At 36.3% G+C, this 25,462-nt stretch overlaps 3 protein-coding genes and 1 long non-coding RNA gene across 5 annotated transcripts in view; 2 read left to right on the forward strand and 2 right to left on the reverse strand.

The window, feature by feature from the left end:
* The window catches only part of LOC126366574 (proteasome adapter and scaffold protein ECM29), a 32,943-nt gene extending 31,581 nt beyond the window's left edge, over positions 1-1,362 (reverse strand). Inside the window, exons 1-2 of the mRNA XM_050009719.1 lie at positions 1,224-1,362; positions 888-1,006 (exon numbers count right to left, since the gene is read on the reverse strand). Of these exons, the coding sequence (XP_049865676.1) occupies positions 888-1,006; positions 1,224-1,275 (171 nt within the window). The 5' untranslated portion in view covers positions 1,276-1,362. The remainder of the gene's footprint in view (positions 1-887; positions 1,007-1,223) is intronic.
* The window catches only part of LOC126366688 (uncharacterized), a 207,547-nt gene that overhangs the window by 169,042 nt on the left and 13,043 nt on the right, over positions 1-25,462 (forward strand). The gene's annotated exons all lie outside the window — the stretch shown is intronic.
* On the reverse strand, positions 2,034-10,029 carry LOC126366640 (E3 ubiquitin-protein ligase NRDP1). The gene is made up of 7 exons (XM_050009834.1): positions 9,766-10,029; positions 9,534-9,676; positions 9,062-9,144; positions 7,489-7,694; positions 7,102-7,257; positions 6,374-6,504; positions 2,034-5,237 (listed from the first exon to the last, which is right to left on the reverse strand). Exons 1-7 carry the CDS (start codon positions 9,853-9,855, stop codon positions 5,099-5,101), a joined length of 948 nt encoding a protein of 315 aa, XP_049865791.1. The 5' UTR covers positions 9,856-10,029; the 3' UTR covers positions 2,034-5,098.
* LOC126366670 (cyclin-G-associated kinase) overlaps positions 10,427-25,462 on the forward strand; it is a 28,079-nt gene continuing 13,043 nt past the window's right edge. Inside the window, exons 1-11 of the mRNA XM_050009876.1 lie at positions 10,427-10,719; positions 12,130-12,534; positions 13,948-14,045; positions 14,138-14,363; positions 14,642-14,812; positions 20,885-21,101; positions 21,488-21,605; positions 22,592-22,825; positions 23,413-23,576; positions 24,192-24,275; positions 24,693-24,798. Of these exons, the coding sequence (XP_049865833.1) occupies positions 10,587-10,719; positions 12,130-12,534; positions 13,948-14,045; positions 14,138-14,363; positions 14,642-14,812; positions 20,885-21,101; positions 21,488-21,605; positions 22,592-22,825; positions 23,413-23,576; positions 24,192-24,275; positions 24,693-24,798 (1,956 nt within the window). The 5' untranslated portion in view covers positions 10,427-10,586. The remainder of the gene's footprint in view (positions 10,720-12,129; positions 12,535-13,947; positions 14,046-14,137; positions 14,364-14,641; positions 14,813-20,884; positions 21,102-21,487; positions 21,606-22,591; positions 22,826-23,412; positions 23,577-24,191; positions 24,276-24,692; positions 24,799-25,462) is intronic.

Consider the following 25,462-nt stretch of genomic DNA (forward strand, 5'->3'; position numbering starts at 1 on the left):
AGGCACCAGCGAGCAGCTAATACTTAAAATAATTGTTGTGTAAAAATAGTGAGTAATCGTTACATGAGCCATGGCAGGGGCCTTTGGCGGCTCAATAATAACCCTGACACCAGGATTGCTGAGGTTGGTAATCTACCTCACAACCCACACGATAGAAGAAGAAGACTTAAAATTAAATTAGTTGTTGTTGAATCATCTCCATTCTAGAAGTTCTACATATTAAATGAGAAGCTAACTAGTACTATTTGAAGCTATTAGCCATAGAGCATTAATTAGATTTTCTACTTTTACAAATTGATAAGGTGTGACAAGAATTGAAATCAAAACTGAATCTAAAGAGGGCTCTAGACTAAGACATCAAATTTAATTTCAAATTTTCGGATAACATAAGATCCATGTTTTTTATTACCCCATGTCTGAATCCCTCTTTATAATTGAATTGGGTAGGTGACTGGTACAAAATGCTATTCTAAAAATAGAAACCATTCAACTTATTAAATTATTTAAATATTTAAAACTCTTCAAAAATACTACTCCTGGTTGACCTATTTACCTTTGTATATTTCTAGATATGTGTTACAATTGATTTGTTACAGTTTACATATGTTTTAAGCATAGCAATAGTTAAATGTAGGAGGTAAAGGAATAAAATAATTTCACAGTTGCAACATCTTCAGTCCAACAATTTCAATAATAAAATCACATATCACATAATAAATCAATAGTAAATACCAAAATGGCTGACTCTATCAGTACATAAAAAAACTAAGACACTCGACTTTTATATTTCCCTGGTATACAACACTTTTACATAAATTGTATATGCAAATCAAAACAATAGGCTAACTAAACAACTAATCAATAACTGTAGTGTAGGTGTAACTTACCTGTTCATGAGGTGATGATAATTTGAGGATTACGGGAGGGAGAAACCGCGCGAGGCAGCTCTCCAACTGATCATCCGAATCAGCATTGCCCAAACGCAAGAAAACCCGGTCTAGAAGCACTAAAATGTGGTGTTTTGTTAAACACTATATAGATTTTTTCATAATTTATTTGAAGTGTAAAATGACTTGTGATTCATAAATGAACGTAAACTATTTATTGAAAGCTTTCATTATCTCTAAAAACAGGAAAACTACCGGTAAAAGCGAGGTTACCATCAACCCATCTGGATCACTGACTTTACAATATAATCAACAGGTTATGAATAACAAACTCACATAAATCATTGGAATAATCGTTCCCACCCTCAGTCACTTCCATTTCAGCCATATTTGACGTATTATTGCCTAATTGTTTTTATGGAAAATAATTAAACGAAGCAGAATGACGGACAAAAATACAAAAGCATCTTTGACGTTTGACAGCAAATAAATATTTGGAAACGAATACGTTCTAAAACTATAACACCGTACGTATGTACAAAATAACTGAGTTGGAAATTTTGCAAATTCTTTGGAAAGAAGTGATAAATCATGGTCTTTACTTTACTGTGATTGTTATGTTTGTAGTCGATATAATAAATATAATAATACTTTCTTATTTTCTCCTTGCAAAACCGTGATCTTCCATTAAACTGATAAAGAATGGAATATTGGCAGTAAGAACGCACGTCTCATTTTTTATTTTTCGATACTAAACCAGCGCTAAATGATATTATTACACTTGATGTTCCCTGTATTGATTTGTTTGCTGCACTTGCGCTGCATCGACTAGAGCATATAGAAATATCTATCATATAGAATATTGACGCCAGATTATGTTGCTAGGTGAAGTCTAGGTTGCGATACTTATTCTATAACGCGTGAGGGTGTACAGGCAGACACAGCTACAAACCTACACACTTTGATACAAACATAGCATTCATTTCTCTTTGCAATGCTACCTATAAACAGTAAATAAATGGTCAAATGCGTGTCTAGCCACGGGCAGTATTCCCGAAATTAGGTAAATACATAGATAGACAGACGGAGATGGGCAAAAAATCGTGTAGGTATGGATTATTGAGGTTAATTAATTCAAAAACCAAATTTAAAAATTGTGATTTATTAAATTTATCTGAGATTGAGCTATATATTTGTATTTAATTAAAAACATTAATTTTCGTAAGAAATTACTTAATTAAAATTTAATCAATCTTCTGGAAACAACGTGGATTTTAACATAATGCATAAAAACAATTACACAATATTATTAACATAACACAGCACTCAATCACTAAAGTAACAGTTAAAAACTTGCTAGAACTACATTAGATTTTGTCTATTTTACTGGCAAAATACCTAGGTTTCATTTTGAATCAATTTCACTCATAAATTAAACGTCATCCGATACAAATTATATTTCTATCTAAAATAATTTGGGAATGTCATCTTCCAATTTTACAAATTACATAATACTATAAAAACAAACCTTTCACACTTATAATACTTTTTAATACATGCTATATCAAACAATGTTCATAAATTCTTGTACAAAAGGAGCCATTTCATCTTCTAGCAATACTATAGGTATTTACACCTAATCACCGATTACCATTTTGGATTAATAAAATGCTTTTCATGTCACAAGACAACAGAGAATGTTGTTAAAATTCAAACAATAAGAAAGACAGCTCTGCTTACTCCTTTAAGGATACATGCGTGATACTCTGTTATGTGTTGTAAAACGAAATTGGAAAGCTTTCTTCTTTAATTATTAGAAGCAGGCTTAGTCTTTGTCATCGTACAACAAAACCAGGTGTGCACAAAAGTGACAGCTAATATTTCAAGGTTAGCCGCGCTGACGTCATCTCACTCTTCGTTGCCATTTTGTAAAAAATAAATTACCCACGTCTAATGTTTTTGCAACGCAATTTCGAACTTTTAGTAAAAGGATTACTTACAGTTTTAATGACTTTTATATATGTGACAAGTGATAGTCATTAAGTACGTTAGTCAGTAATTCGCTAATTTTTAATTATAAAATTTAAGTCTTAGAATGTTGGAGATACCAATTAAATGGTAACACTTACGTCATCTAACGGGCAGCAATGGCTGCCTTATAGGATTGAGCATACCTTGTTTTATTATACCATGGTCTTTGTAACATAATATTATTACATAACATATATTATAGAAAAATACTAAAATTGTTAAGTAGTGGGCTGATTGTCTGTCTCGCTCGCAATTCCGTCCGTAAAGTGGCGTACGGTAAGAATGTTTCCATGTTATCTGGTGACATAAAAATGCATCGATTCCACCTTCAATACTGAACAAAGCCTCTCCAATTATCATAATTAATTAATTACGAACAAACACATATTTTATTTTAAATTCAGTCCTTACCTACCCTAGCAGTGGGTTATTCGTTTGACCACGTGATCAGTGGTGTAAGCACGAATCGTCTATCGCTTCGACCTTTGCGATGGGCTCATCATCTATTGGGTTCATTATATCAATCTTAGGACTTTGTATCAAAAGCGTAAGAGTTACAATGGCCCCCATTCCTGAGGACACCTTCTAATTTTATTTTAAGTTATACCCGTCATTTTCTTACCCACCGAAAGGGAAAGGGACGGATGATTGAGAACTTTTAATTTTGAAATGAATGAGTGAATGAACGAATAACCCTGGCAAATAAAATACGCATCTCGCTGATATGCAACACGCTTGACGTGTGCTGTCAACTTTAAATTGGCCAATGTAACATTTTGGGAGGGCTTTTAAATTTCTGCCTAAAATTGACGTGTGTTCCATTAATTTTATGCTTGTCGATTACGCGTCCCTTTCCTTTTCGGCGGATAAGAAAAAATACAGGTATAACTTAAAATTAGATGGAGTGTACTGGAATCAGCACCAATGTATGACGTGAAACAATGCCATAACTGGCACATAGAGCTAAATTCGTGCCTAAACCAAAGAATAGCAGTCGTACATGATCGAGTCATATTCCTGTTTTGATAAGGCGGATGACGAGTACATTATTTTTCTTTGTGCATTCTTTCCTTTTAGATGACTGGGTCATAGAAAAATTGTGGAACGCTACTCAGATGATATAAAATGAAGATCGAAATTCAACCTCCTTTTTCGTTTTGAGAGGCTTTTTGGCGGGAACGGGAATGAGACAGTTGTTTTCTTCATTGAATAATCTAAATAATTAATACGAAGTGGTGTTTTGTGGTTAATGATCGCATTAAGTTAGTCGGAAAACATTCGCGATAGTGTTATTATATCGGAATATTCAATAAACAAACTGTACCTATCTATTTTCGTGCAAACAAGCCGCTTCATAACTCGCAAGTTTATGCGGACTTTTAGTTAATTCGTTTGGGGTTCGGAGTAGAAGTCTACTCTGAGGGTGGGGGCTTATGTTTCATCATTCATCGTCATCACATTTCATCATTTCATTAATAATCATCAAGAATTAAAAATACGTAAGACATGGCTGTATGGGCATAGTTCCTTTTGCCTTGCCCTTCGGGGAAAACCAAAACAAAAAAAATATTTTTCGTTTTGACTTGTGTTCGAATTTGAATTAAGAATTACGAACAATGACTGACTACGAGGCTTGGCCACGTTTATTGACGACGTCACCGTTTTTTATATAAGTTTCGGAAATTCTACCCTTTAAATAGTGCATAGTTCAGAGTATTTAATTTTCTATATCTCTTATAATATTTCATAAGTTTTTGTCTAGAGATCATTTCATTTAGAGAGCTAATAAAACCTGAAGCTTTCAAGCATAAACAAATAAAAAATAGTATAGAAATTCATTTGGTTTTAATTACACTATTGCCATAGAATAAAGAATAATACTATGTATACAATGGCAACTCTCCGCTCCCCACCAGCGGCTGAGCTAGGTTTACCTCACCCCCTCTCGGTCTTACTCTAGTATGGACGACATACGTAACTCGCAGATACGCGTGTACGATATCGTCAATGTGTAGTGTCTGTGTAAAACTAAGTTTTTTGTAGGAAGTGTCCAGGGTGTGTTATTGCTACAGGGAACCACGACATATTTTGCTAGGGCCGCCACTGATGCACGCTTTCAGGTTTAAAAAATACATTCAGACATTCCGCCTTATCAAACCATTTATACCCAAATACACAGTCTACTCAATCCCGTGAGCGAAGATCATGACAAGTCCCGGCTCTACCATCATATGGTCGTCCACATGAGAATTGTCACACTGTAGCACCAATACTGCCTGCTTTCCCGGCACGCGTTTACACACGTACTTCTCGTATAATCTGGGGATAAACAATAATATACATGTAGATATTAACTCAGAATCATGAGCGAAATTATCCCTCGTCCATCATCCTAATTCGGTACGGTGTCATTAACATATAGTCCTATATACAGAGTGTTAGTGACAGACAACATAACGAAAACTTTGAGGGATGATTCAGGCCATGATTCTGAGTTGATATCAAGTGGAATTATCCGTCGCAAAAGTATGGAACTGAATACATATAATAAAAAAGCACTAACATTTTCATGAATTTTCCGACAGGAAATTCCACATGATATCAACTCATAATCGTGGTCTGAATCATACGTACTTGTATGGGGTGTAAGTGACATCGTAACAAATACTTAGAGGTATGATTCAGCTAATTATCCTGAGTTAAAATCAAGTGAAATTTTCCGTCGCAAAACTGAAAATAATTTAAAAATACTAAAAAATAAACATGATATTTGCGACGGAAAATTCTACTTGATATTAACTCAGAATCCTGGTCTGAATCATCCCCTTAGTATTCGTTACGATGTCACTAACACCCTGTATATATTTAGTAAAAATACATTTTATGAGTTGTTTGAAAATAGCACCAATTTGTACCTAGCGTCGAACTTTTACCTCACACGCTCTGGGTTTCACTTTAAATGCGAAACGTTCACCACCACCTTATGATCATTTCGACAAGCATCCATTTGTTTTTTGTACCTAATTGTTTTGTGAAAATTTTAAATGTTATTGTCTTGTTTTCGTGTGTGGCGTCCTTATATAATAAACAATTCTATAAATGGCCGTAAGGCTGGCAGGTCTCACTCCCACTTACGCGATAAGGCGGGACACGGCAAGAATTAAATTTTTGCATGGAGTCTCCGGGGTTTGGGTTTACATAGATAAATACGTAGGTAGTCGTCACATGAGGACTATGGAGGTTCAGTAGTAACCTAGACACCAGGATGAGGTGGCGGTTCAATAGAAGATATTAAGGGTAGTTTACAACTACAATAATACGTCTGTAACTGAGTCTGTCGCTCATGGAAGAAAACATTCGTATGAATATTTTTCATTCTAATAATTCGAACAGTCGACCATTCGAATAAATTATTCATATTCGCCCATCACTAACAACGCATTCTAACTAGATACCTTCTATTATTCTGTCTGGTTTCAAGTGATGATAGCCCCGGCGGCCATCTTCTTTCGTGGCAGTTCTCCATGAGGTCATCAATTATGTGCGGCGGGCACCCGGACTCTGATAGACTTCGCTTGATCATCATCTGAAACAATCATTTTTCTTTAAATAACTAGGGAACTTGTACTCTTTAGTACAACCTTTGTCGGGACGTTGTAATTAAGCATGAATTGGGGTCATGGGTGGGTAGTCGCCGCCCCACCCCCTTGGCGACAGGTTGGGTCATGGGTGGCGACTACAATTTTAAATAATTCTCTACGGAGATAGGTTGTCTGCAACCTGGCGACCTCTCCCCTGATATAAAAGCTGGATCAGCTCCTACTGACTGACTAGACTGACGCATTGGGTAAAAGATAGACCAATATTTAAGACACGCTTTTGAATATTCCAATTATAGACATAAGCGCCTCGAGCCTCGCGATCGCGCCAGTTACCGGACCACCTGGTCCCCCAGAGTCCTCGGGATCGATAAATAACAGCCGTATTATATATACAGACATTACCTGTAATACGGCGTCGGGAGTAGACAGATGACGTGTGCTCGAGCGAGCGAGTTGGCCCAGCGGACCACCTCGTCGCGTTCCATCTAGTCCTCCAGCGTCGTGGGTAACGATAAATAACGGCCGTATATATATATATATATATATATATATATATATATATATATATATATAGACACTACCTGTAGAACGTCGTCGGGAGTAGAGATCATGCCGCCCCAGCGCGTGACGCGTGCTCGCGCGAGCGAGTTGGCCCAGCGGACCACCTCGTCGCGCTCCATCTGGTCCGCCAGCGCGCGCATCGTCGGGTTCGACACGCGCATCGCTCGCATGAACTCCTGAAACACGCAGCGGGCTCGTTAAAAGAACTTTACATAGATAAACACTGTAGTTTTTCGTCGTAAATGTGTTTGTAGAATACAGTGAGTGAGTGTTTGGGCCAGTATGCAGACCATTTGTCAGTTATCATACATAGCATTTCATGCATATGATAGAACAATTGGATGGGTTTCTCGTCAGTGTCAATTAAGTTCTGTGCAATAAAGTGTATTTGATTTAACAAACAGTACCTTGAGCAACGCCAATTCCCGTTTGTGTTCGTTGATAATGATTCGCTGCTCCGTCAGTTCTTGTTGGTACTCGGTCAACTTCCCCTGCTGCGTGGCGATGAGCGCGCGCAACTCCCGCACGCAGTTGTGTTCCGCTAGCTCATCTTTAGGTATCACTAGTCCACACCCTGCTTCACAGGGCATCGGTCTCTTCGGGTTAAATTCACCTGCAAATATTAGTTTTATCTCTAACTTCATTTAAGAGAGATGGCAGGAAAATCCAGGGAAACAACGGCTAAATAGTAAGATTATTACCAGCTAGCAGCGAAGCAAAAAGGAGTGTAATTTGTTTGACTGCTATGTATGCATTTGTGTATGTACTTGTATGTTTGTTCCCTCCTAACTTTTAAGTCACTTAGCAGAATTTAACAAATGAGGTATCACTGACTCTCGATTGTCTGGATATAAGCTATGTGACGTCACGCTAAAACGAATGTGGCGCCTTCTAGAGGACATAAACTGACTGACCATCTCCTAAACATCACTATCCAGAAGAATTTCAGAGAAATATTTTATTTTTTCATACTTTTTAAAGTGAGATATTTCAGTAGTAGGTTATTATGATAATTATTCAAAATCATGTAAAATATACGAACATTTTTAAATCATTTAGCATCAGTACAAGTACAGTATTATAACTGGCGGATTCAAGTTTTACTTGTTGCATTGCATGTGTTCCTCACTTTCATTAATTATTATATTACTCATTTTCATTAATTTATTACATATTTAAGTTAGTATGAAAGAGGAAATAAAAAAAGAATGACTCTTATGTATGTATCTTTGTGCGACTGGACCAAATCTTCAGGTTAGGTAATTAGACCCTGTGAAAACGGGATAACGCTTGGGAAATGTTGAAATAATGTTTACCAATATTAGACAGTGTTTGATCAAGTGTTACTATACCATTGTTATTACTAAAATATTCATTTACTAACGAAGTTTACTATGCACTATGAAAACAATGAGCAATTTGATACTGTTATTGTTTCGTCAGCCAATACTGATCAGTGAACAATACTATTCTCTTAAGAGCCATGTTAGAAACTTATAAGTATTCCAATAAAATTATAAGTATGCATATGTAATAGATTAAGACTAAGTTGTTGTTATTATAAGTAAGCGAGTAATTTTAAACTTTAGTAATTAAAACATCACAACCTGGAGATCCTGGGATAGCCAAAAATCACTTATCCGAAAGTTTACATCAGTAAATAGTAAGCAAGACCATTCATTCAGCCTACACTAACCAAATAAGGGAATCTCACAAAGTTATTTTTAGTCATGTCAGGAGCTTAATAATAACTGACCCTAACCTAACATGTTGCAGACAGATATGAGAAAAAGACCCAAACTGCAAAAATCATGTAAATCATAGTCATAAATAGTGAAAGAATAAGGGATTCTATTTACAACATGAGAAAACAGAAATTTGTGGCAAAAGATTATATTTTAGAAGTTAGTCATGAGGTACCTTACCAAAGGAGATTTATTTTGATGATGTAAATAATAAAATAAATGGCCAATAACTTACATTCCACTAAATGAGAAGCTAGAGAGTCAAGTTTCAGTACAGCATTGCAGCCATGGGGAGCGTTGTCACAACTTGTGCATAATCTGAAATTAAGATTCACATTTACCTAAATTGTTGTAATGTATGGGAGTTTTTTTATGGGTGCATGGCAAATATAGAATAGGACTTTCTATCAATGATGCTACAAGTTGTTTTTTGATTATATATGGCTCTGCTTATCCCATTTAGGGATTAAGGGTGTGCATTTATGTATGATTAGCATGTCAAATTAGGCATAACAATTTGTACTCATTATTATCAAACAATCTCTCAGCCACATAATCATGAAGTAATCGAGTTACCAAACATACACTTCTGCCCACAAATTCGGGCTCCAAATTAATTGACACATAACAACATCAAACAAGTTATACAACAACTTGGGTGACCTAAAAACGCGTAACTTTATAACAAGTTATGAAAGCTTGTTTACCTGGAGAGCAGGTTGCGCAGGATGCGAGGAACCGGCCGCAACTGACTCGCGGTCACCGCCTGCCGGTCCACGGGGCAGGTTGGCTGGCGACTTATCCACTCTGTGATGCACGCACGACAAAAAGCATGCTCGCAAGTAGGCGCCTGCACAAACGTAACACCACATTTTATAATATAATAATCTATACACTACGTCATATATCTCTTCAACAACCAGAACAAGGGCCACAAACCTGCAAAGGATCCTCAAGAACCCCTGAACAAATAGGGCAAATAAGTTCTTCGTCGACGTCACCTTGAAACCTTTTGATTTCAAAGCCCATCTTTATGATTTCTGACAAAACTCGTGAGCATTAGCGTCACGATTCTCTTGCGTAAATTTTTGTCTGTTTATCACCACAAAAACCAAATAAACACCAAATAATAATAAAAAAGTTCCAAGTTGCAGTATTTTCGCCTCGATCTTTTTGTTTTTTTTAACACTAGTGTCACTTAACACTTGTCTGTCGTTGACCTACAGATAGTGAAAATTATTACAAAACTAACCTGTTATTAGTCTAGTAACTAGTATTATACTAGTGTATTTTGTAAACAATTACTTTATAGCAGTGCTGGTGTAATGCATACAATATTTATCTACTCACCATAGACATACTAGATTTTCTTTTTAAGGTTTTGACCTAGATTCAAAGTGAAATGGCACTATGTTGCCATATCAAGGGTAATGAAAATCAGTTTATTTAATATTTAAAGGTTATAGAAGTAATTGAATGAATTGTTTTTAACATCATTAATATTTATTAATTACAGCGCAAATTACAAATTTGTAATTTTAATAAATCAGTGATATTTTTCATGCCCGTAAATTAATTAATTGGCAAGGTTCTTGTATTATCTACTTGCCATCAGACAGCCAACCAAAGTGCCAATATTTTTTTTCTACTTTGCTTTTTGCTTCTGCCATTGTAAAATGGACCCAGAAAGGGGGTGCTGATTGTAAATTACCAGATTATTCAATAATTCTATAGGCAAACTAGGAAAAAAATAGTCAAAAATGAGCGTGTTCAAATCTGCTATGGGCTACTTCAGCTCAGGAGGTGCCAACGGCGGTAGTGATAATGATTTCGTAGGTCAATTTGTCGAAATCGGGAACATGAAATTGAGAGTGAAAAAGGTGATTGCTGAAGGTATGTAAATTATCTTATTAGTTTTTGTTCAAACAGATTTTGTCAAGCAGGTATAACATTGATAGGGACGGGGAGTATAATATTTTAGGTTTTTCATGTTTGGGATTAGGATGTATCACGCAGAACGTCATACTAGATTGGGGGCGGATGGTCGTATTGTCTGGCTGGCGAATTAAGCGTTGAAATCATCGTACACGTTGCATGCGTTAATGAGATTTGGAGTTCAAGGTTCCTCTTTGTTTGTATTTCACAACTGACACTATAAGTAACTTATATTGTACCAATTTGTGATACTTGTGGTGACCCCATATCAGTTATGTACTCTGATTCCAATTCAGTAGGTACATTATTAGAAAGTAAACCAGAGCATATCAAGCCTTTCTTTATGAACCGAATTAAATGTACTTTTGTAAATCACCCAAAATTCTAGAGTATTTTTGGCAAAACCAATATCAACTTTGGATAATGATAATGTGACTTATCACTTCCAATTTATTTACTCATGGTCTTAGTGTGTTTACATTGGATATTATATATTATGTTAAGCAGGTGCTCTGAAACCACATTTTCCTTAGTACCTACATCGCTACAATATAATCAAGATAAACTCAATCTATGTCGGACTATGACCTTTGTGATACTATGGCTACTTTGACTACTAAACCAAAGGTAGCCAACAAAAGGTTTAAAAAACTAACTTTAATAATGTAACTAATTGGATATTGCTCAAACCCAAAGTGGAGCAGCCCTTCTGATTGACAAGAGAAGCCTTATGCCCAGCAGTGGGATGTATGGGTTTTTATGTTTATGGCCTGTTTAAATGGAAGGACATGGTCAAAATAGGCCAGTTCAAGACTGAGGATATTTCCATAATGGTTACACAATGTCTTCTGTACATTTTTGGCTTTGCCTATTCTAATAACAGTTACAGACATGTTGTATGTTTATGTATGTATTTCTAAGTAATAATTTAACAAGGGAAGTAACAAATATGTGATAACTATTGCAGGTAAAATTACTATAATTAGCACAATTCGATCAGTTTGTTCAGACAAAACAACTGTGTATTCTCAATTAGATGCTCATTATCTTTTCGTAAGAAGTTGTATTTTTGTTTGTTTTTATGTGGTTATGGGAGATCCTTTACGTACGAACCTACGGTTTACATTGCTATGTGGATTCCACATCCCCTTCGTTAGATGAGAAAGAGACCGTGTAATTTAACGTAAAAATTCTTTATGAATTATCACACTATAAATTTCATCATGCCTATCACTACTGCTACTTAAAACACAAATACCAATAGTAACTGCAGGTTTGTCTCCAGACTACCTGCATCTCATGATTGCACATATTTATGAATTTAAAATTGATTTTAAATGTGTTTGTAATACTCATAAAATATTGCAGGTGGATTTGCATTTGTATTTGTTGCTCAAGATGTATCTTCGGGCACAGAGTATGCCTTAAAAAGGCTGATGGCAGCTGATGAGCAGGCAAATAAGAACATTATACAAGAAATTAGCATATTAAAAAAGTTATCGGGTCATCCGAATATTATTAAGTATATAGCTGCCTCTTTTATTGATAAGTCAAAGACGTCGCATGGAATGGGGGAGTATTTGTTGCTGACGGACCTGTGCAGTGGTGGAAGCTTGATGGAGGCGCTGCAGAACAGAGGGCAGGCATTCCCACTCCCGACCATACTGAGGGTGTTTTACCAAACATGCCGTGCTGTGCAGCATATGCACGTGCAAGTCCCTCCCATAGCCCATCGAGATCTCAAGCTAGAAAATTTCTTAATATCAAACGAAGGTAAACTTTTATTTATTTAACTAAATTATTTTTTTGCCACCTATCATTTTGGTCTAACAGAAAGCTCTGTGAGGTGTGGGTACTTAGTTCATCAGTCTACCCTGGTTTGTGATCTTATGTTATGTTTAAAGAAAGAAAGAAATGTTTATTATGCCGTCAAGCGCGCACCCATCAACGTGCCGCCCAGCCAGCTCAGATACCTCTACTATCGTAGCTATATCATCAGGTCGGATATTTACTCCCAATGAGGTCGCAGGTTCGAAACCCAGCCCGGGCCTAAACCAATGATTTTCGAATGAGTTGGCCAATTCATGTCTGGATCATAAATGATTATCACATGCTCAACGGTGAAGGAAAACATCGCGAGGAAACCCACATTCCCGAGAAATGCATTTTCGGAGGTATGTGACCTATCCTGTATTGGGCTGGTTTTCCTTTCGCGGGTTGGAAGGTCAGACAGGAAGTCGCTTCTGTAAAAAACCGGACCTGTCAAATCTTCACGTTAGGTAAGCGGACCATGTGAAAAAACGTGATAATGGTAGGGAGATGATGATGATAGGAACACCACAGTAACAAATAACAAACAAAACACGGAATAACACGTAACTTACAAACAAAACACGTAACAAAAACAACTTACACGAGAGAGTACAAATAAATAAGCAGTAAACATTAAGGCAAATTGTAATTAATTTAACATAACATAAACAGCCTATATACGTCCCACTGCTGGGCACAGGCCTCCCCTCAATCAACCGGAGGGGGTATGGAGCATACTCCACCACGCTGCTCCAATGCGGGTTGGTGGAGGTGTTTTTACGGCTAATAGCCGGGACCAACGGCTTAACGTGCCCTCCGAAGCACGGAATCATCTTACTTTTTCGGACAATCAGGTGATTCAAGCCTGAAAAGTCCTTACCAAACAAAGGACAGTCTCACAAAGTGATTTCGACAATGTCCCCATCGGGAATCGAACCCGGACCTCCAGATCGTGAGCCTAACGCTCTAACCACTAGACCACGGAGGCTGTTATTTTTGCTGTAACATTGTTTGTTTTTGTTTATTTGAAAATATCAGTGGAACTCTGTGGTCTTGGCTTACCCAACGGGAAATAGGCGTGATCTTATGTATGTAGGAAAGTGAGAATACTATGGAAGGATAATGAATGGTGGTTTGATTGTTTATAGTAGGAATGGAGGATGGTTAACGAATGGGACGTAATTTTAAAAAATAAGAAAGGCTATGCTATGAATGTGTCAAGGTTAGAGGATAAGGAAAGAAATGTTTTTTTTTTTTGGAAAATTAATTAAAATACAAGGAGTGAAGATTATTAAAATATCACTTTTTCTGTATCCCACATGTATGTATGTTAAAATATCAGTATCAGAAGTAACATGTGAATTTTTATTGCAGGTACAATAAAACTATGTGATTTTGGCTCAGCCACAACTGATGTTTACACTCCCAATCCCTCATGGAGTGCTAATCAAAGGAATATGTTAGAAGAAACTGTAAGTTTTCTTTTGAGTTTATTAAAATGTTATCTATTTCCATAGAATTTAGCTATTTAAATAGATAAGCTAATCATTCTTGTTGTTTTTAGCTGGCTCAATTCACAACCCCAATGTACAGAGCACCAGAGATGTTGGATACATGGGACAATCGTAAGATAGACCACTCAGTTGACGTGTGGGCGCTGGGGTGCATACTGTACACACTCTGTTTCATGCAACACCCATTTGAAGATTCCGCTAAATTGGCTATTTTGAATGGAAACTACAACCTCAACCCGAATGATCAACGCTACAAATGTTTTCATGAAATTATAAGTGAGTACTGTGGCATTTCTTTAACTTGTTATAAGTTGAAACTTCATAAGAAACGTGGCACGCGTGTTAGTCGGCGTACAATAGGTAGTTTTACCAATTCTGAAACCTCACAAGATTAAAGATTTAAGAAATTGTCTATGGGTTATGCAAAGGCTCCTGAGAGACTGGCTGGCATGTTCACTCAGGGTGTTCAAAGCCTCATTAAAAATTTGAAAAAAATATGAGTCGCAAATTAAGTATTGTGTTTTTTAACGAGTTATGTATGTAATTGTCCCCAGATGGTTGCCTAACAGTGAACCCTGAGGAGCGCTTGACAATAAGCAGCGTGCTGGAGCGACTGGCGGCGATAGCGGAGTCCAACAATGTCAATCTCAAGCAACCACTCAAATTTGAGCGTAAAAAAGTTGAACAATCTGTGGCCACTAGCTCGCCAGGTAATAAGAAGTCAAGTAAATATTACACTACCATATCCTAAGAGAAGGCGGCGCGGCTCATTCAACGTTTGTGATAATATAAATGATAGCGCCTAAAAGTTTCCTTGTACTGCGATCGCGCGTATCTGTTGTCCATACACTTTACGGCCCATTATTATGTTCTGTTGCATTTATGACTCGAGCTAAAAATGGTCAAGTATTTTTTGACTTTTTACACTCAAATTTTTTATTATTTTTCTCCACATATTTATTTTGAGATCAGTTCCTTAGAAAGGTTAATTTTAATTAACTTGAAAAAGATGTGAAACTTTACATTCCAATGTTGATATCACCAAAAATTGAACATCACCAAAGGTAAGGCAATGTTGAATAAATTGTGCTCTGAAGAAATAAGGTAGTATAGCATTTATTTGACTTTCATTATATTTTAAAATTATTTAACTTGGTATACACATATTTAAATTAGTAAATTGGTATTTATGTTGCTTCAAGTTATTACGCGTTCATGATGACGTTTAGTTATAGGTAGGTTTCTTATGTCTTGAAGAATAATGAAGCTCGGGCAATTTATAATATTAAACCTATATCAGTTACGGTGCAATTTGTTGAAATTGACATAAACAGTAAAACTCAAAAAGCTTTAATTTTATATTTAAGTCTTAAAAGACAAAAATATAATGAGAAATATTTCGATTTAGTCTCTTAGTCAGTCAACTCAGTAGGATGTTAAAAATGTAGGAATATATTTTAATAAGAGATATTGCACTAGTTTATTTTTATATCAATACTAGCTGTGGATAGAGTTTACAGTAGCTTGAGCGACGTCTCGTTTTGTTTATTAACATATGGTTATTTCTTAACATTCTTTTGATTAGATTTTATATTACCAAAAATTTTATGCGTTTATGAAATGCATATTAAATATATTAATAGGGTACCTTTCGCTAGATAGACGTACTGTGGTAGTTGTCTGTACATTCCTGTCAGTTGGGTACTAGGCTCTTGACAAAGTATCACCCCAATTTCTGATGGTATATATTTACATAATGTAAGTATTAGGAAAGTAGGTAATACAAACTGAAGGTACTAAATAATATTATGAACTAAACATTCTTATACTACTAACACCCGGGTTTGAGTAAAAATATTTTTCATATGAATTTGCACTAACACTGCGGGCGCTTGTCGGTACCAGCCGGTCGTGAATATGTCACAAAGTAACATTTCGCCTTCTATTACAATGTAAGTTTCTTATGTGTATTCACTAGTCTTCGCGTCTAACTATACTCTCGTGTAATGCTCATTTCATTACACTTATTTACATTGATGCAATCAAGTAAATTATATATATATCAAACTGATGGACAATATAAGATGAAATGTTAAACTGAGGTACAAGTAACATATAAAGTAGTTTTATATAACATACAAATGCACATTTAATGTTCACATTATCCTAATAACATTGCTACAAGTTTTATATTTTTGTTAAAATATAACTATGTCACAAAATCATCACAATTTTGTGTTGTAAATACAATATAATGGTATAGTCGTACGACTTTGTCGAAGTTTCTATCAATAAATAAGTATATTCTTCTGATTCGTGGTTTGTTTTTATTTCTTACGTTGGTATGCAGATTGTTGTGGGATGTTTCAACCAATGAAGGCGTTTTCTTTGCTGTAAATTTGGATAAAGATGGGTAATTTATATTCTGATTTGCACGATGTATTTTATGCATTAACAAGTAGTCATTTGTCACTTAAGAATTGCGTGTTACTAACTGCACTGGGTACTCGTAGATAGACAATTATTTGTGTTACATCAGATTGCTAAGTACTAACTCTTGGAATAGGTAAAATAATTGATTCTATCTCACGTTCGCTACTCATTTCAAAAGTGTAAGTTTTTTATTAACATACAACTAACATTTTTCGAACTATGCTTCTCATTCATTATTATATTTTATTTAAAATTTCTTGCATTAAACTTTGGCTTGTTCACTAGTCAACTGGGCACTGTTAACACGTTTCTGTAACAGACGTTCTTTATATATACCTTAGATAACATTTATCGAGCTAATCTTAGGTATGCAAGGACTTGAGCAATTGATTGATTCTATATAAAGTAGTTATTCAAAGGGAACGTTTACTAATCTATAGATTATTATTAGGAAAATTAGGGCATGGTATCTTTAGTACCAAAACTATATTTACGTAATATAGTTACATGAGGTAGACTATCGGAGCTACTTTTTGCATGTATCTTGAGTTAGAAAATGCTTGTTTCCGTTTCGTTTGTTAGAACATCCATTGCATGTCCATGTCCGTGCTTTGTGGAGTCTCTCGCCTTAGATGTCTATTTTCGTTCTTTTTATTACAATTGGTAGAAATCAAATAATTTGAAGGTCAAGTAAATTTTCCGTGTCAATTTCCTCGACACAAAACAATTGAAACACGATCCTTATCGAATGAGTCGCGTTGTTGATCGGAGCTTCAAGGCGCGGGACCCCACGACCCAGCACATTGTATGATTACTATACATATCACATTTCTTTTTTCATTTTAGGTGTTTTCAACTTTTTCGGGTGCCCCATTGTTTTCTCGTTTAAATGACACGCGGCGCTAGCATGAAACTTGGACACCGCTCCCTTGACGCTTGCTAGACCTTGGATATGCTCGCAATGATGAGTATTTGTTTTTATTTACTAGTGTCTAATTATGCTGTAATGCCTGTACGCTCATTTTACTGTTCCGAGACTCGGCATTTCGAAGGCGAACCTCGTTGCGAATTTAATCATCACACACAGTCAACCATTTTATATATGATTTAGTTCAAATTAGATTTTATTTTGATCATGATATGAACTACCTCAAGAAACCTATGCGCTTCCAGTTCGCCGAACCTCGCCTTCGAGTGTTTGAAACGTAAGAACGTCGCGTCACAAATAAATCTGTTTCAAATGGGAATTGTGATACAACCGCGAACAAGAGACGCCACGCAATTGATTGCAAACTTTTTAAATTGAATAATGCGAGGCTCTGATTGGTGCAGAGCGCATATCCAAACGAGTATTTCCGGCGGACATAAGTGTTATAATAGTTAAATTGCATCAGACAATTGGCACTTCTATTTATTTCTGACGCGACTATGATGCACCCTTTAGCTGTAAGATCAAATAATTCTATCCATATGACTATAGCAGCTGGTATTTTCCAAGCAAATAGTGATTCGTACTATGTTTAATTTTGCTTTTTAATTATTTAATATTCTAAATTATGCAATGTACGAAAAAATACAACAAAAGGTTCAGGTTCTGAATTCGAATGTAATGAAATTGGACGGATGACTAACTAAAGCTTCTTTACAAAGTTGCATGTTCTATCAAAGATTTTTGAAGTGGATTTGAATAACCATTCTATTATTTGGTTTATCCGTCCTATCGAAGATCTTCCCTTTGTCTTAGTAAATAAAAACGTTATAACCACGGCTTTTAAAGCAGTTTGGATATTGTGATTTGGATCTCTAGGAAATGATTTATGAATAAGGAAATTAAGATTTCCCATTATGTATCTAAAAGCTTAATGAAAAATTAATGGAAAAAAATACTTATCAGACAATAAACAAGACGGTATTAATAAACTTACCCTTAAGTAAATTAAATATATATGTATGAAAAATAATTTATATATTAACAAATTAATAATAAAATGCATTAATAAAAACGTTAGCAATGAATAAAATGGGTTTTCAACGATATACATAATGTATGTATTGATGTACAAAACAAAACTAATTATTAACGTATCTGCTTGCAAAGATAATTTTATTCGTATATTAACGTTTATTATATATTATGAAAAATCGCGACTGAGTACCAGAATTAATACTTCAAACTACCACTTAATTTCCACTTGACATTCCACAGAAAATCGGGTACAAAACGAACGCTGAAGTTGTAACACTTCATAGTATTATTTAGTTACCAATATTTTGTATTATGTTATAAATATTATTTAAATTATTGTTATAAAAATATAAAATGTTTCTATTTCATTTATATATTTACGTTGTTTTCTATTCTATTTCATTTACTATGTTTTTATCGTTTACTTTCACTTACATTAATGAATAATTCAGTTTCTATTTATTACCTTTTTGTATCTTATCATTATTTCTAGTTAATTAATAAGATAATTTATATTTAGGTACAAAATGGCTCTGATTCCTGCAGACACCTCCTACTTTTATTTTAAGTTATACCCGTCATATTCTTACCCGCCGAAAAGGAAAGGAACAGACGATTGACAATATTAATTTTAAAATGAATAACACGGGCGAATAAAGTAGGCATCTCGCTGATATATAACCCATTCGACGTGTGCTGTCAACTTAATTCTGTCGGGTTATTGGCCAATATAAAATTTTGGGAAGGTTTTATAAGTTTCTGCTTAAAATTGACGGTTGTTCCATAAATTTTATGCCTGTCGTTTACCCATCGCTTTCCTTTCCGCCGATTAAGAAAATTACAGGTATAACTTAAAATAAAATTAGATGGTGTGTACAGAAATCAGTACCAATATATATTTTTACATTTTCAATGGAATTAGATACATTCCTCGTGCGTGTCTTGTTTTTGGTGCTTTTTAATTATTTTATTTTTTGTATTTTTTTTTGTACCTTCTCTCTTATACATGAGTGAAAAAATGTTAGTTAAAAACTGAGATATTTATTAGTGAAAACTAATTCTTAATTATTATTGTTGTTTCCAATGTAGAAATATTACTTTTTAGTATTTATTATTAGATAGAGAGAGACAAAAATATTCTGAACATAAACTTCCTTTTCAATCATTTCTTATTATGTACAAGATAAAAATTCACGTCAATTAGACACTAATGACGTAATCAAGTAACACGTATGAAAATACTAAATGTATTATTCATTTTAGTTTACTTTTCAATAAACATATTCAAACTATAATATTATAATACGTCAAACATTCCAGTCAAGTTATAAAAATAGTAGATTTTTTACTGTGAACAGCATTTTATTGATATACTGCAGGGTACAGAAACCTTTAACATAATGAGCACTTTACTAATTCATCTGAATATAAATAATAATAAAATGCTTCAAAAAGATTTATTACTTTAAAATAATTTTGTGTATTGTTATTTATTATTTAACAACGCTAGTTTTCAATTCAAAGTATTGCAATATATTTAATTTGTATACCCACTAGGTTAAGTTTTATTTTTATAAATTAAGTGATGATTTTTGCTAAATGTTTTGATAAGAATGTGATATTTTTGTTTTACCTAAGAAGTAGGTGGATTGTTGTCTGTTTAGTATCATTTACGTCGGAACTTTTTTATTCCAAATTATCATTGTTGATAAAGTTACGGACTATTATCAGAGATAATAAACTATTTCATCACATAATCGAATACACGAATATTTAAACTTTTTGTTGATCTGTAATGATTATATAGATGAGCAATATTTTTGTTACTATTAGAAGTTTAAGACTTAAATATGTAAGATATTTAAATATTAGAAATAAATGCCAAGTAAATTATTTTTTTTGTTGTTTTTATGATTGGACGTCAGATGACCTCATAATAAAAATTATTGACCAGAAAATTAAAAAAAATACTTATACTTTTTAGTTTTCTGGTATTTTTCCTATTGAATATGAATATGCACTATATGCAGCTATTTACTTAGGTAAATATCATTCGTTTGGACCTTTTTCACAATTATTTAATAATTTATCTACCCCAAATAATTGTGTGAAAGGTCCTTTTTGACTATTTAATAAATGTATCTACAAGACTTTATCAATGTAATACTTATATGTTCAAGTGAAGTCATAAATTCTTCATAATACAATAGTTAGCCAACCCTCTGATGAAATGCACTAGCTCCTGAAAAAGTAATGTCCTGGCCTAACATTTTGGAAATACTGTTCTTTTTTTTAAAACGACATTTAAAAAGCCCATTAAATATAAAAAAGGCCTTTTTAAAAAGGCCGTTCTTTTTTTAAAAAGAGATTTGAATATATATTTTTTTTCCAGTGCCAGGTCCGCCCCCGGCGAGCCAGGAGGCGGCGCCGGCGCGGCCCCCGGAGCCGGCGCGGCCGCCGCCGCCGGCCCGGCCACCCGCCGCGCCGCACCACGTGCCCCCCAGTCAAGCGCATGCCAACTCCGGAGGGCTATTTTCTTCCATCAAAGGTGGCGCCGGAAGCTTCCTGAAAAACCTCAAGGATACCTCCTCGAAAGTCATGCAGACGGTTCAACAGTAAGTGCCATAGTCTCTGCTTACCCCGGGAAATAGGCGTGTTTTAAAAAAAATGAGATTGCTCTCTAAAAAGAAGTAACTATTGCAATGAAATAAGATATACAAGCACCAACTTCCATGTCCGTATAGTAACTTATACGATCGTTTTATTGTTTAATAATTGTGTAAAAATAATAATATATTATTAATATTCTTTGACAAAAAAATAAAATAATAATACTTTGACTTTTTTTGTCAAAAAGTCTGGCAATTCAGAGTGGCAATGCTGCCAGCTTGTACGGCACCTAGCCTCGATGTGACGCATTGCAGGAAGTGTTTTGTATTGTTTTTATTTATTGCGTAATTAAAATTATTATTATTATTTATATTTTTTTATTTATTTGCAGGTCCATAGCTAGAACAGATTTGGACATAAGTTACATAACTAGTCGTATTATTGTGATGCCATACCCTTCTGAAGGCTTGGAGAGCGCGTATAAGACTAACCACATTGACGACGTGAGGGTGTGTATTCCTTTACACATATTATTTTATAATATTTATCAAGGCGAGGCGAGGGGGGGCCTGTTTGACTAAGCAGGGATCCCTGCTACAATGTTTAGTTAAGGTATTTTCTGTTTTTTGTATTTATTTTTTTGTTCTTCTTTGTATTTTCCATTTTTATGTTTTTACAATAAAAATCCAAATTAAATCTAAATAAATAAATAAATAAATTTTCAAAAGTGGTTGTAATGTATGTGTGTGTGTGCGTGCGTGCGTGTGTACGTGCTTGCATGCGTGCTTACTCGGTTTGTAATAATTATTACTAATAACCCTGACATTGTCATTGCTACCGAGTCTGGCGGATGAACCTTAGTTTATTTTAGCCTGCCAGCTCTACAAATAGTGCTATCTTCCATTTACACTAAGATCAGGTAAGAGATAGAGCTAGTTAGAATTGTCACACTAAATGAGAAATAAGTTTGTGTCTCCGCGTAAGTGCGAGAGACACAGTCCGGGTTCTTACTCCTTAGCGGCTTACAACCATTTAAAACCAAAGTATGACTTAGAGGGGTCATATCGGCGCTATATACAAATTCGTGCGAGTCGGAGAGTTGCCCTTTTTTCCTATACTGCTACTTCTTCTTCTTATCGTGTGGGTTGTGAGGTGACGTACCAACCTCATCAACCCTGGTGTCAGGGTTACTATTGAGCCGCCAAAGGCCCCTGACATGACTCATGTAACGACTACTTACTTACATCAGTAAGTAGTAACCGGGACCAACGGCTTAACGTGCCTTCCGAAGCACGGATCATCTTACTTTCGGACAATCAGGTGATCAGCCTACTGCTACTTACTATATCTCAATTGGGGTAGTTAGACGTACATCCATACCTCACCGAGCTTTCTGTAAGACCAACATGATAGGCGATGAGCTGTTTGACAGTCTATAATGTCTACGTGGTGTTACTTTATGATATGCCAATATGAGCATTACGGTATTTGCCAGGCGTTCCTAGAGAGTCGGCACCCGGGCGGCAAGTACTGCGTGTACACGGCGAGCCGCGGGGCGCGGCTGCACTTCCCGCGGCACGTGCAGCTGACGGACGCGGGCCGCGCGCTGTGGCCGACGCCGGCGCACCGCGCGCCGCTGCTGGCGCCGCTGTACGCGCTGCTGCAGCACATGTACCAGTACCTGGGGCAGGACGAGCGCGCGCAGCGGGCCGTCGTCATCACCTGCCAGGTGCGCTCGCCGACATGCGCCCACCTGCTGTTTTGAATCACGTGCGAAAGTATATACCCATTTCACGTAGCACACCAGTACTTGACATTTGCAAGATGAGATAGGTATACATTTTCACACGTGTTAAAGAATTTAGGGCTCGGACAACAAATTTCGACGCTACGCGTAATTTCTTTTGAAGCCTCTGTAGCCCTGTAGAACTTTCTCATAACACTGAAGAATTAACTTTACTACGATTAAAGTGCAAACTTCTCCCTTCCAAATATCGGGTCGGGTCTCAAACCGACGTGAGCAGTTTGGCGTTCATCAGACAATATTGCACTTATGCGATCGTAATAAAGTTATTTTTTCAATGTAGAGAAACCCACATTTCCGAGAAATGCGTTCCGGAGGGACCTAATCTGTATTGGGCTGGTTTTCCCTTCGCGGGATGGAAGGCCAGAGGCAATCGCTTAAAACCTTACCTCTCAAGTTTTCAGGTAAGCAAACCCTGTGAAAAACAGGATACTCTTGGTCAGTGCTGCTCTTTACTGCTGGCCTGGAGTTTTGTCTGTCTGGGTTATAACATTGTAACATGTTCTTCCCAGGACGGTAAACAGTTCTCAGCGATGCTGTTGTGCGGTTTGCTGCTGTACTCGAAACTGGTGAAGGTGCCAGAAGACGCCCTACAGATCTTCGCCGTCAAGCGCGCGCCCATCAACATGCCGCCCAGCCAGCTCAGATACCTCTACTATCTCAGCAATATCATCAGGTAAGATGTTGTGTTATACCATTTGCGTTTGTCCAAAATTCAAATTCAAAAATATCTTTATTCAGTAGTTTTGGTAACACTTTGAATCATCATCCGCCTAAAACTACTGCAGCTTCTCACAACCTGTATAGCCGGGGAAAAGAAACTGCAAGGAAAACCTCGACACAGGGACCTAGACGTTCTTTAAACTGCCGACTGAGAGCCGTGGTGGCCCAGTTGGAAGAACGCTTGACTCTCACTATGAGGTCGCAGGTTCAAAACCCAGCCCGGGCCTAAACCAATGATTTTCGAATGAGTTTTCGAATTCATGTTTGGATCATAAATGATTATCACGTGCTCAAGCGGTGAAGGAAAACGTTGTGAGGAAACCCACATCTCCGAAATGGGTTTTGGAGATATGTGACCTTATCCAACCCGTGTTGGGCTGGTTTTCCCTTTATGGGCTGGTTGGTCAGACAGGCAGTCGCTTCTGGAAAAAACCGGATCTGTCAAATCTTCAGGTTAGGTAAGCGAACCCGGTGAGAAATGGGATAACCAGGCAATGATGATGTGTTTGTCCCCGACTCGCCCAAATAGGCAGGAATCATTAATGAGGTATTTTCGTTATGATTTCAGACCGGAGCCAGTTCTGCCTCACTTCAGACCTGTCTCGCTAGTATCCATCACAATTCAGCCTGTGCCCCTCTTCACGAAAGCAAGGCAAGTATTGTGATTTTACATTGAATGACATAAACAACCCATAACCATTTTATTTAGTCTTCAACAAAGCTTTGACAAAAACAACAGTAACACTTTAGACTCCGAGTGTCTTTTTTAACCATTGATTTGTCGTGTTTTTATTTTTTAACTAGTTGGCCACTTGTGAAGTAAAATAATTATTAAGAAAAAGATGGCGGCAAAATAATGTTTTTTGAAGTGTAAATAAGAGCAAGATATACAGTCTGCACGCGGTCCCGTTTCTCCTTAGCAGTTTACGGCTACGACTAAAGGAAGACCCAGAGGGGGTGAGGTAAATCCAGCTCGGAGCAAGATACGAATTGGTGCAGGGCGGAGAGTTACCGTGCTATACGTAGTATTATCCCTTTTTAATGCTAATGTGTTACATTATGTCTACAGAGATGGCTGCCGACCGTACATAGAGATATACAATGAAGACAGAATGCTGCTGTCCACGCTACAAGAGTACGACAGACTGCATATGTATACCATGTCCGAGGGAAAGGTGAGTGACTAATGCCGTTCCATTTTCAAAGTGGCGCCACATTTAAAACTAGTATAAAATGCAATAAAATCCATTTGATATGAATTCCCGCCAGAAATTGCGATACACGCAAAATAATTTGTTATCTTCGTCTTAAACAGAGATGAGAGTATACATCATGTTCTCTCTATATCTCTCTCGAAAGAGAGAGTTTCTCAGTCCAAGCGATATAGCATTTTGGAGAGACACCAGGAGTGCGTTTTAGCCACTCTACGGTTATGGCTTTTTGGCGTCAAACCTCATTGCGCGTTTCAGTCTAATTTTAAAAATAACAAATGTAACACTAAACACATTCCTTAAGTCATTGTTATACGCAAAATGAACCCCGTGATTGTTTAATAATTAAATCTATTATTATTTTATTTTTTATTTTTCAGTGGCTGCAAGTTGTCTTTGATTACTTGTGGCTCTGCCCACCCCATTTGGGATTACGGGCGTGAGTTTATGTATGTATGTATGTTTATTTTTTGTGAAAATTATGGGTATCTTAGGACTTCGTATCGACAAACATAACATAAACAGCCAATACTTCCCACTGCTGGGCAAAGTCTCCCTCCCCTCAACAATCTCCGCGAATCCATTGAGGCGAGGTACCTCACCCAACAGAGGTTGGAAACAGAGAAAA

This window comes from Pectinophora gossypiella, chromosome 5 (genome assembly GCF_024362695.1).
Source record: "Pectinophora gossypiella chromosome 5, ilPecGoss1.1, whole genome shotgun sequence".
Taxonomy (NCBI): domain Eukaryota; kingdom Metazoa; phylum Arthropoda; class Insecta; order Lepidoptera; family Gelechiidae; genus Pectinophora; species Pectinophora gossypiella.

What these genes read in the sequence shown, in the direction of transcription:
- LOC126366640 (XM_050009834.1), bottom strand. Translation starts at nt 9,855, where the DNA reads ATGGGCTTTGAAATCAAAAGGTTTCAAGGTGACGTCGACGAAGAACTT. An exon ending in TTCTTGAGGATCCTTTGCAG is followed by an intron (nt 9,677 to 9,765) that starts GTTTGTGGCCCT and finishes ACGTTTGTGCAG; the next exon opens with GCGCCTACTTGCGAGCATGC. An exon ending in GGGAATTGGCGTTGCTCAAG is followed by an intron (nt 7,258 to 7,488) that starts GTACTGTTTGTT and finishes TGCGTGTTTCAG; the next exon opens with GAGTTCATGCGAGCGATGCG.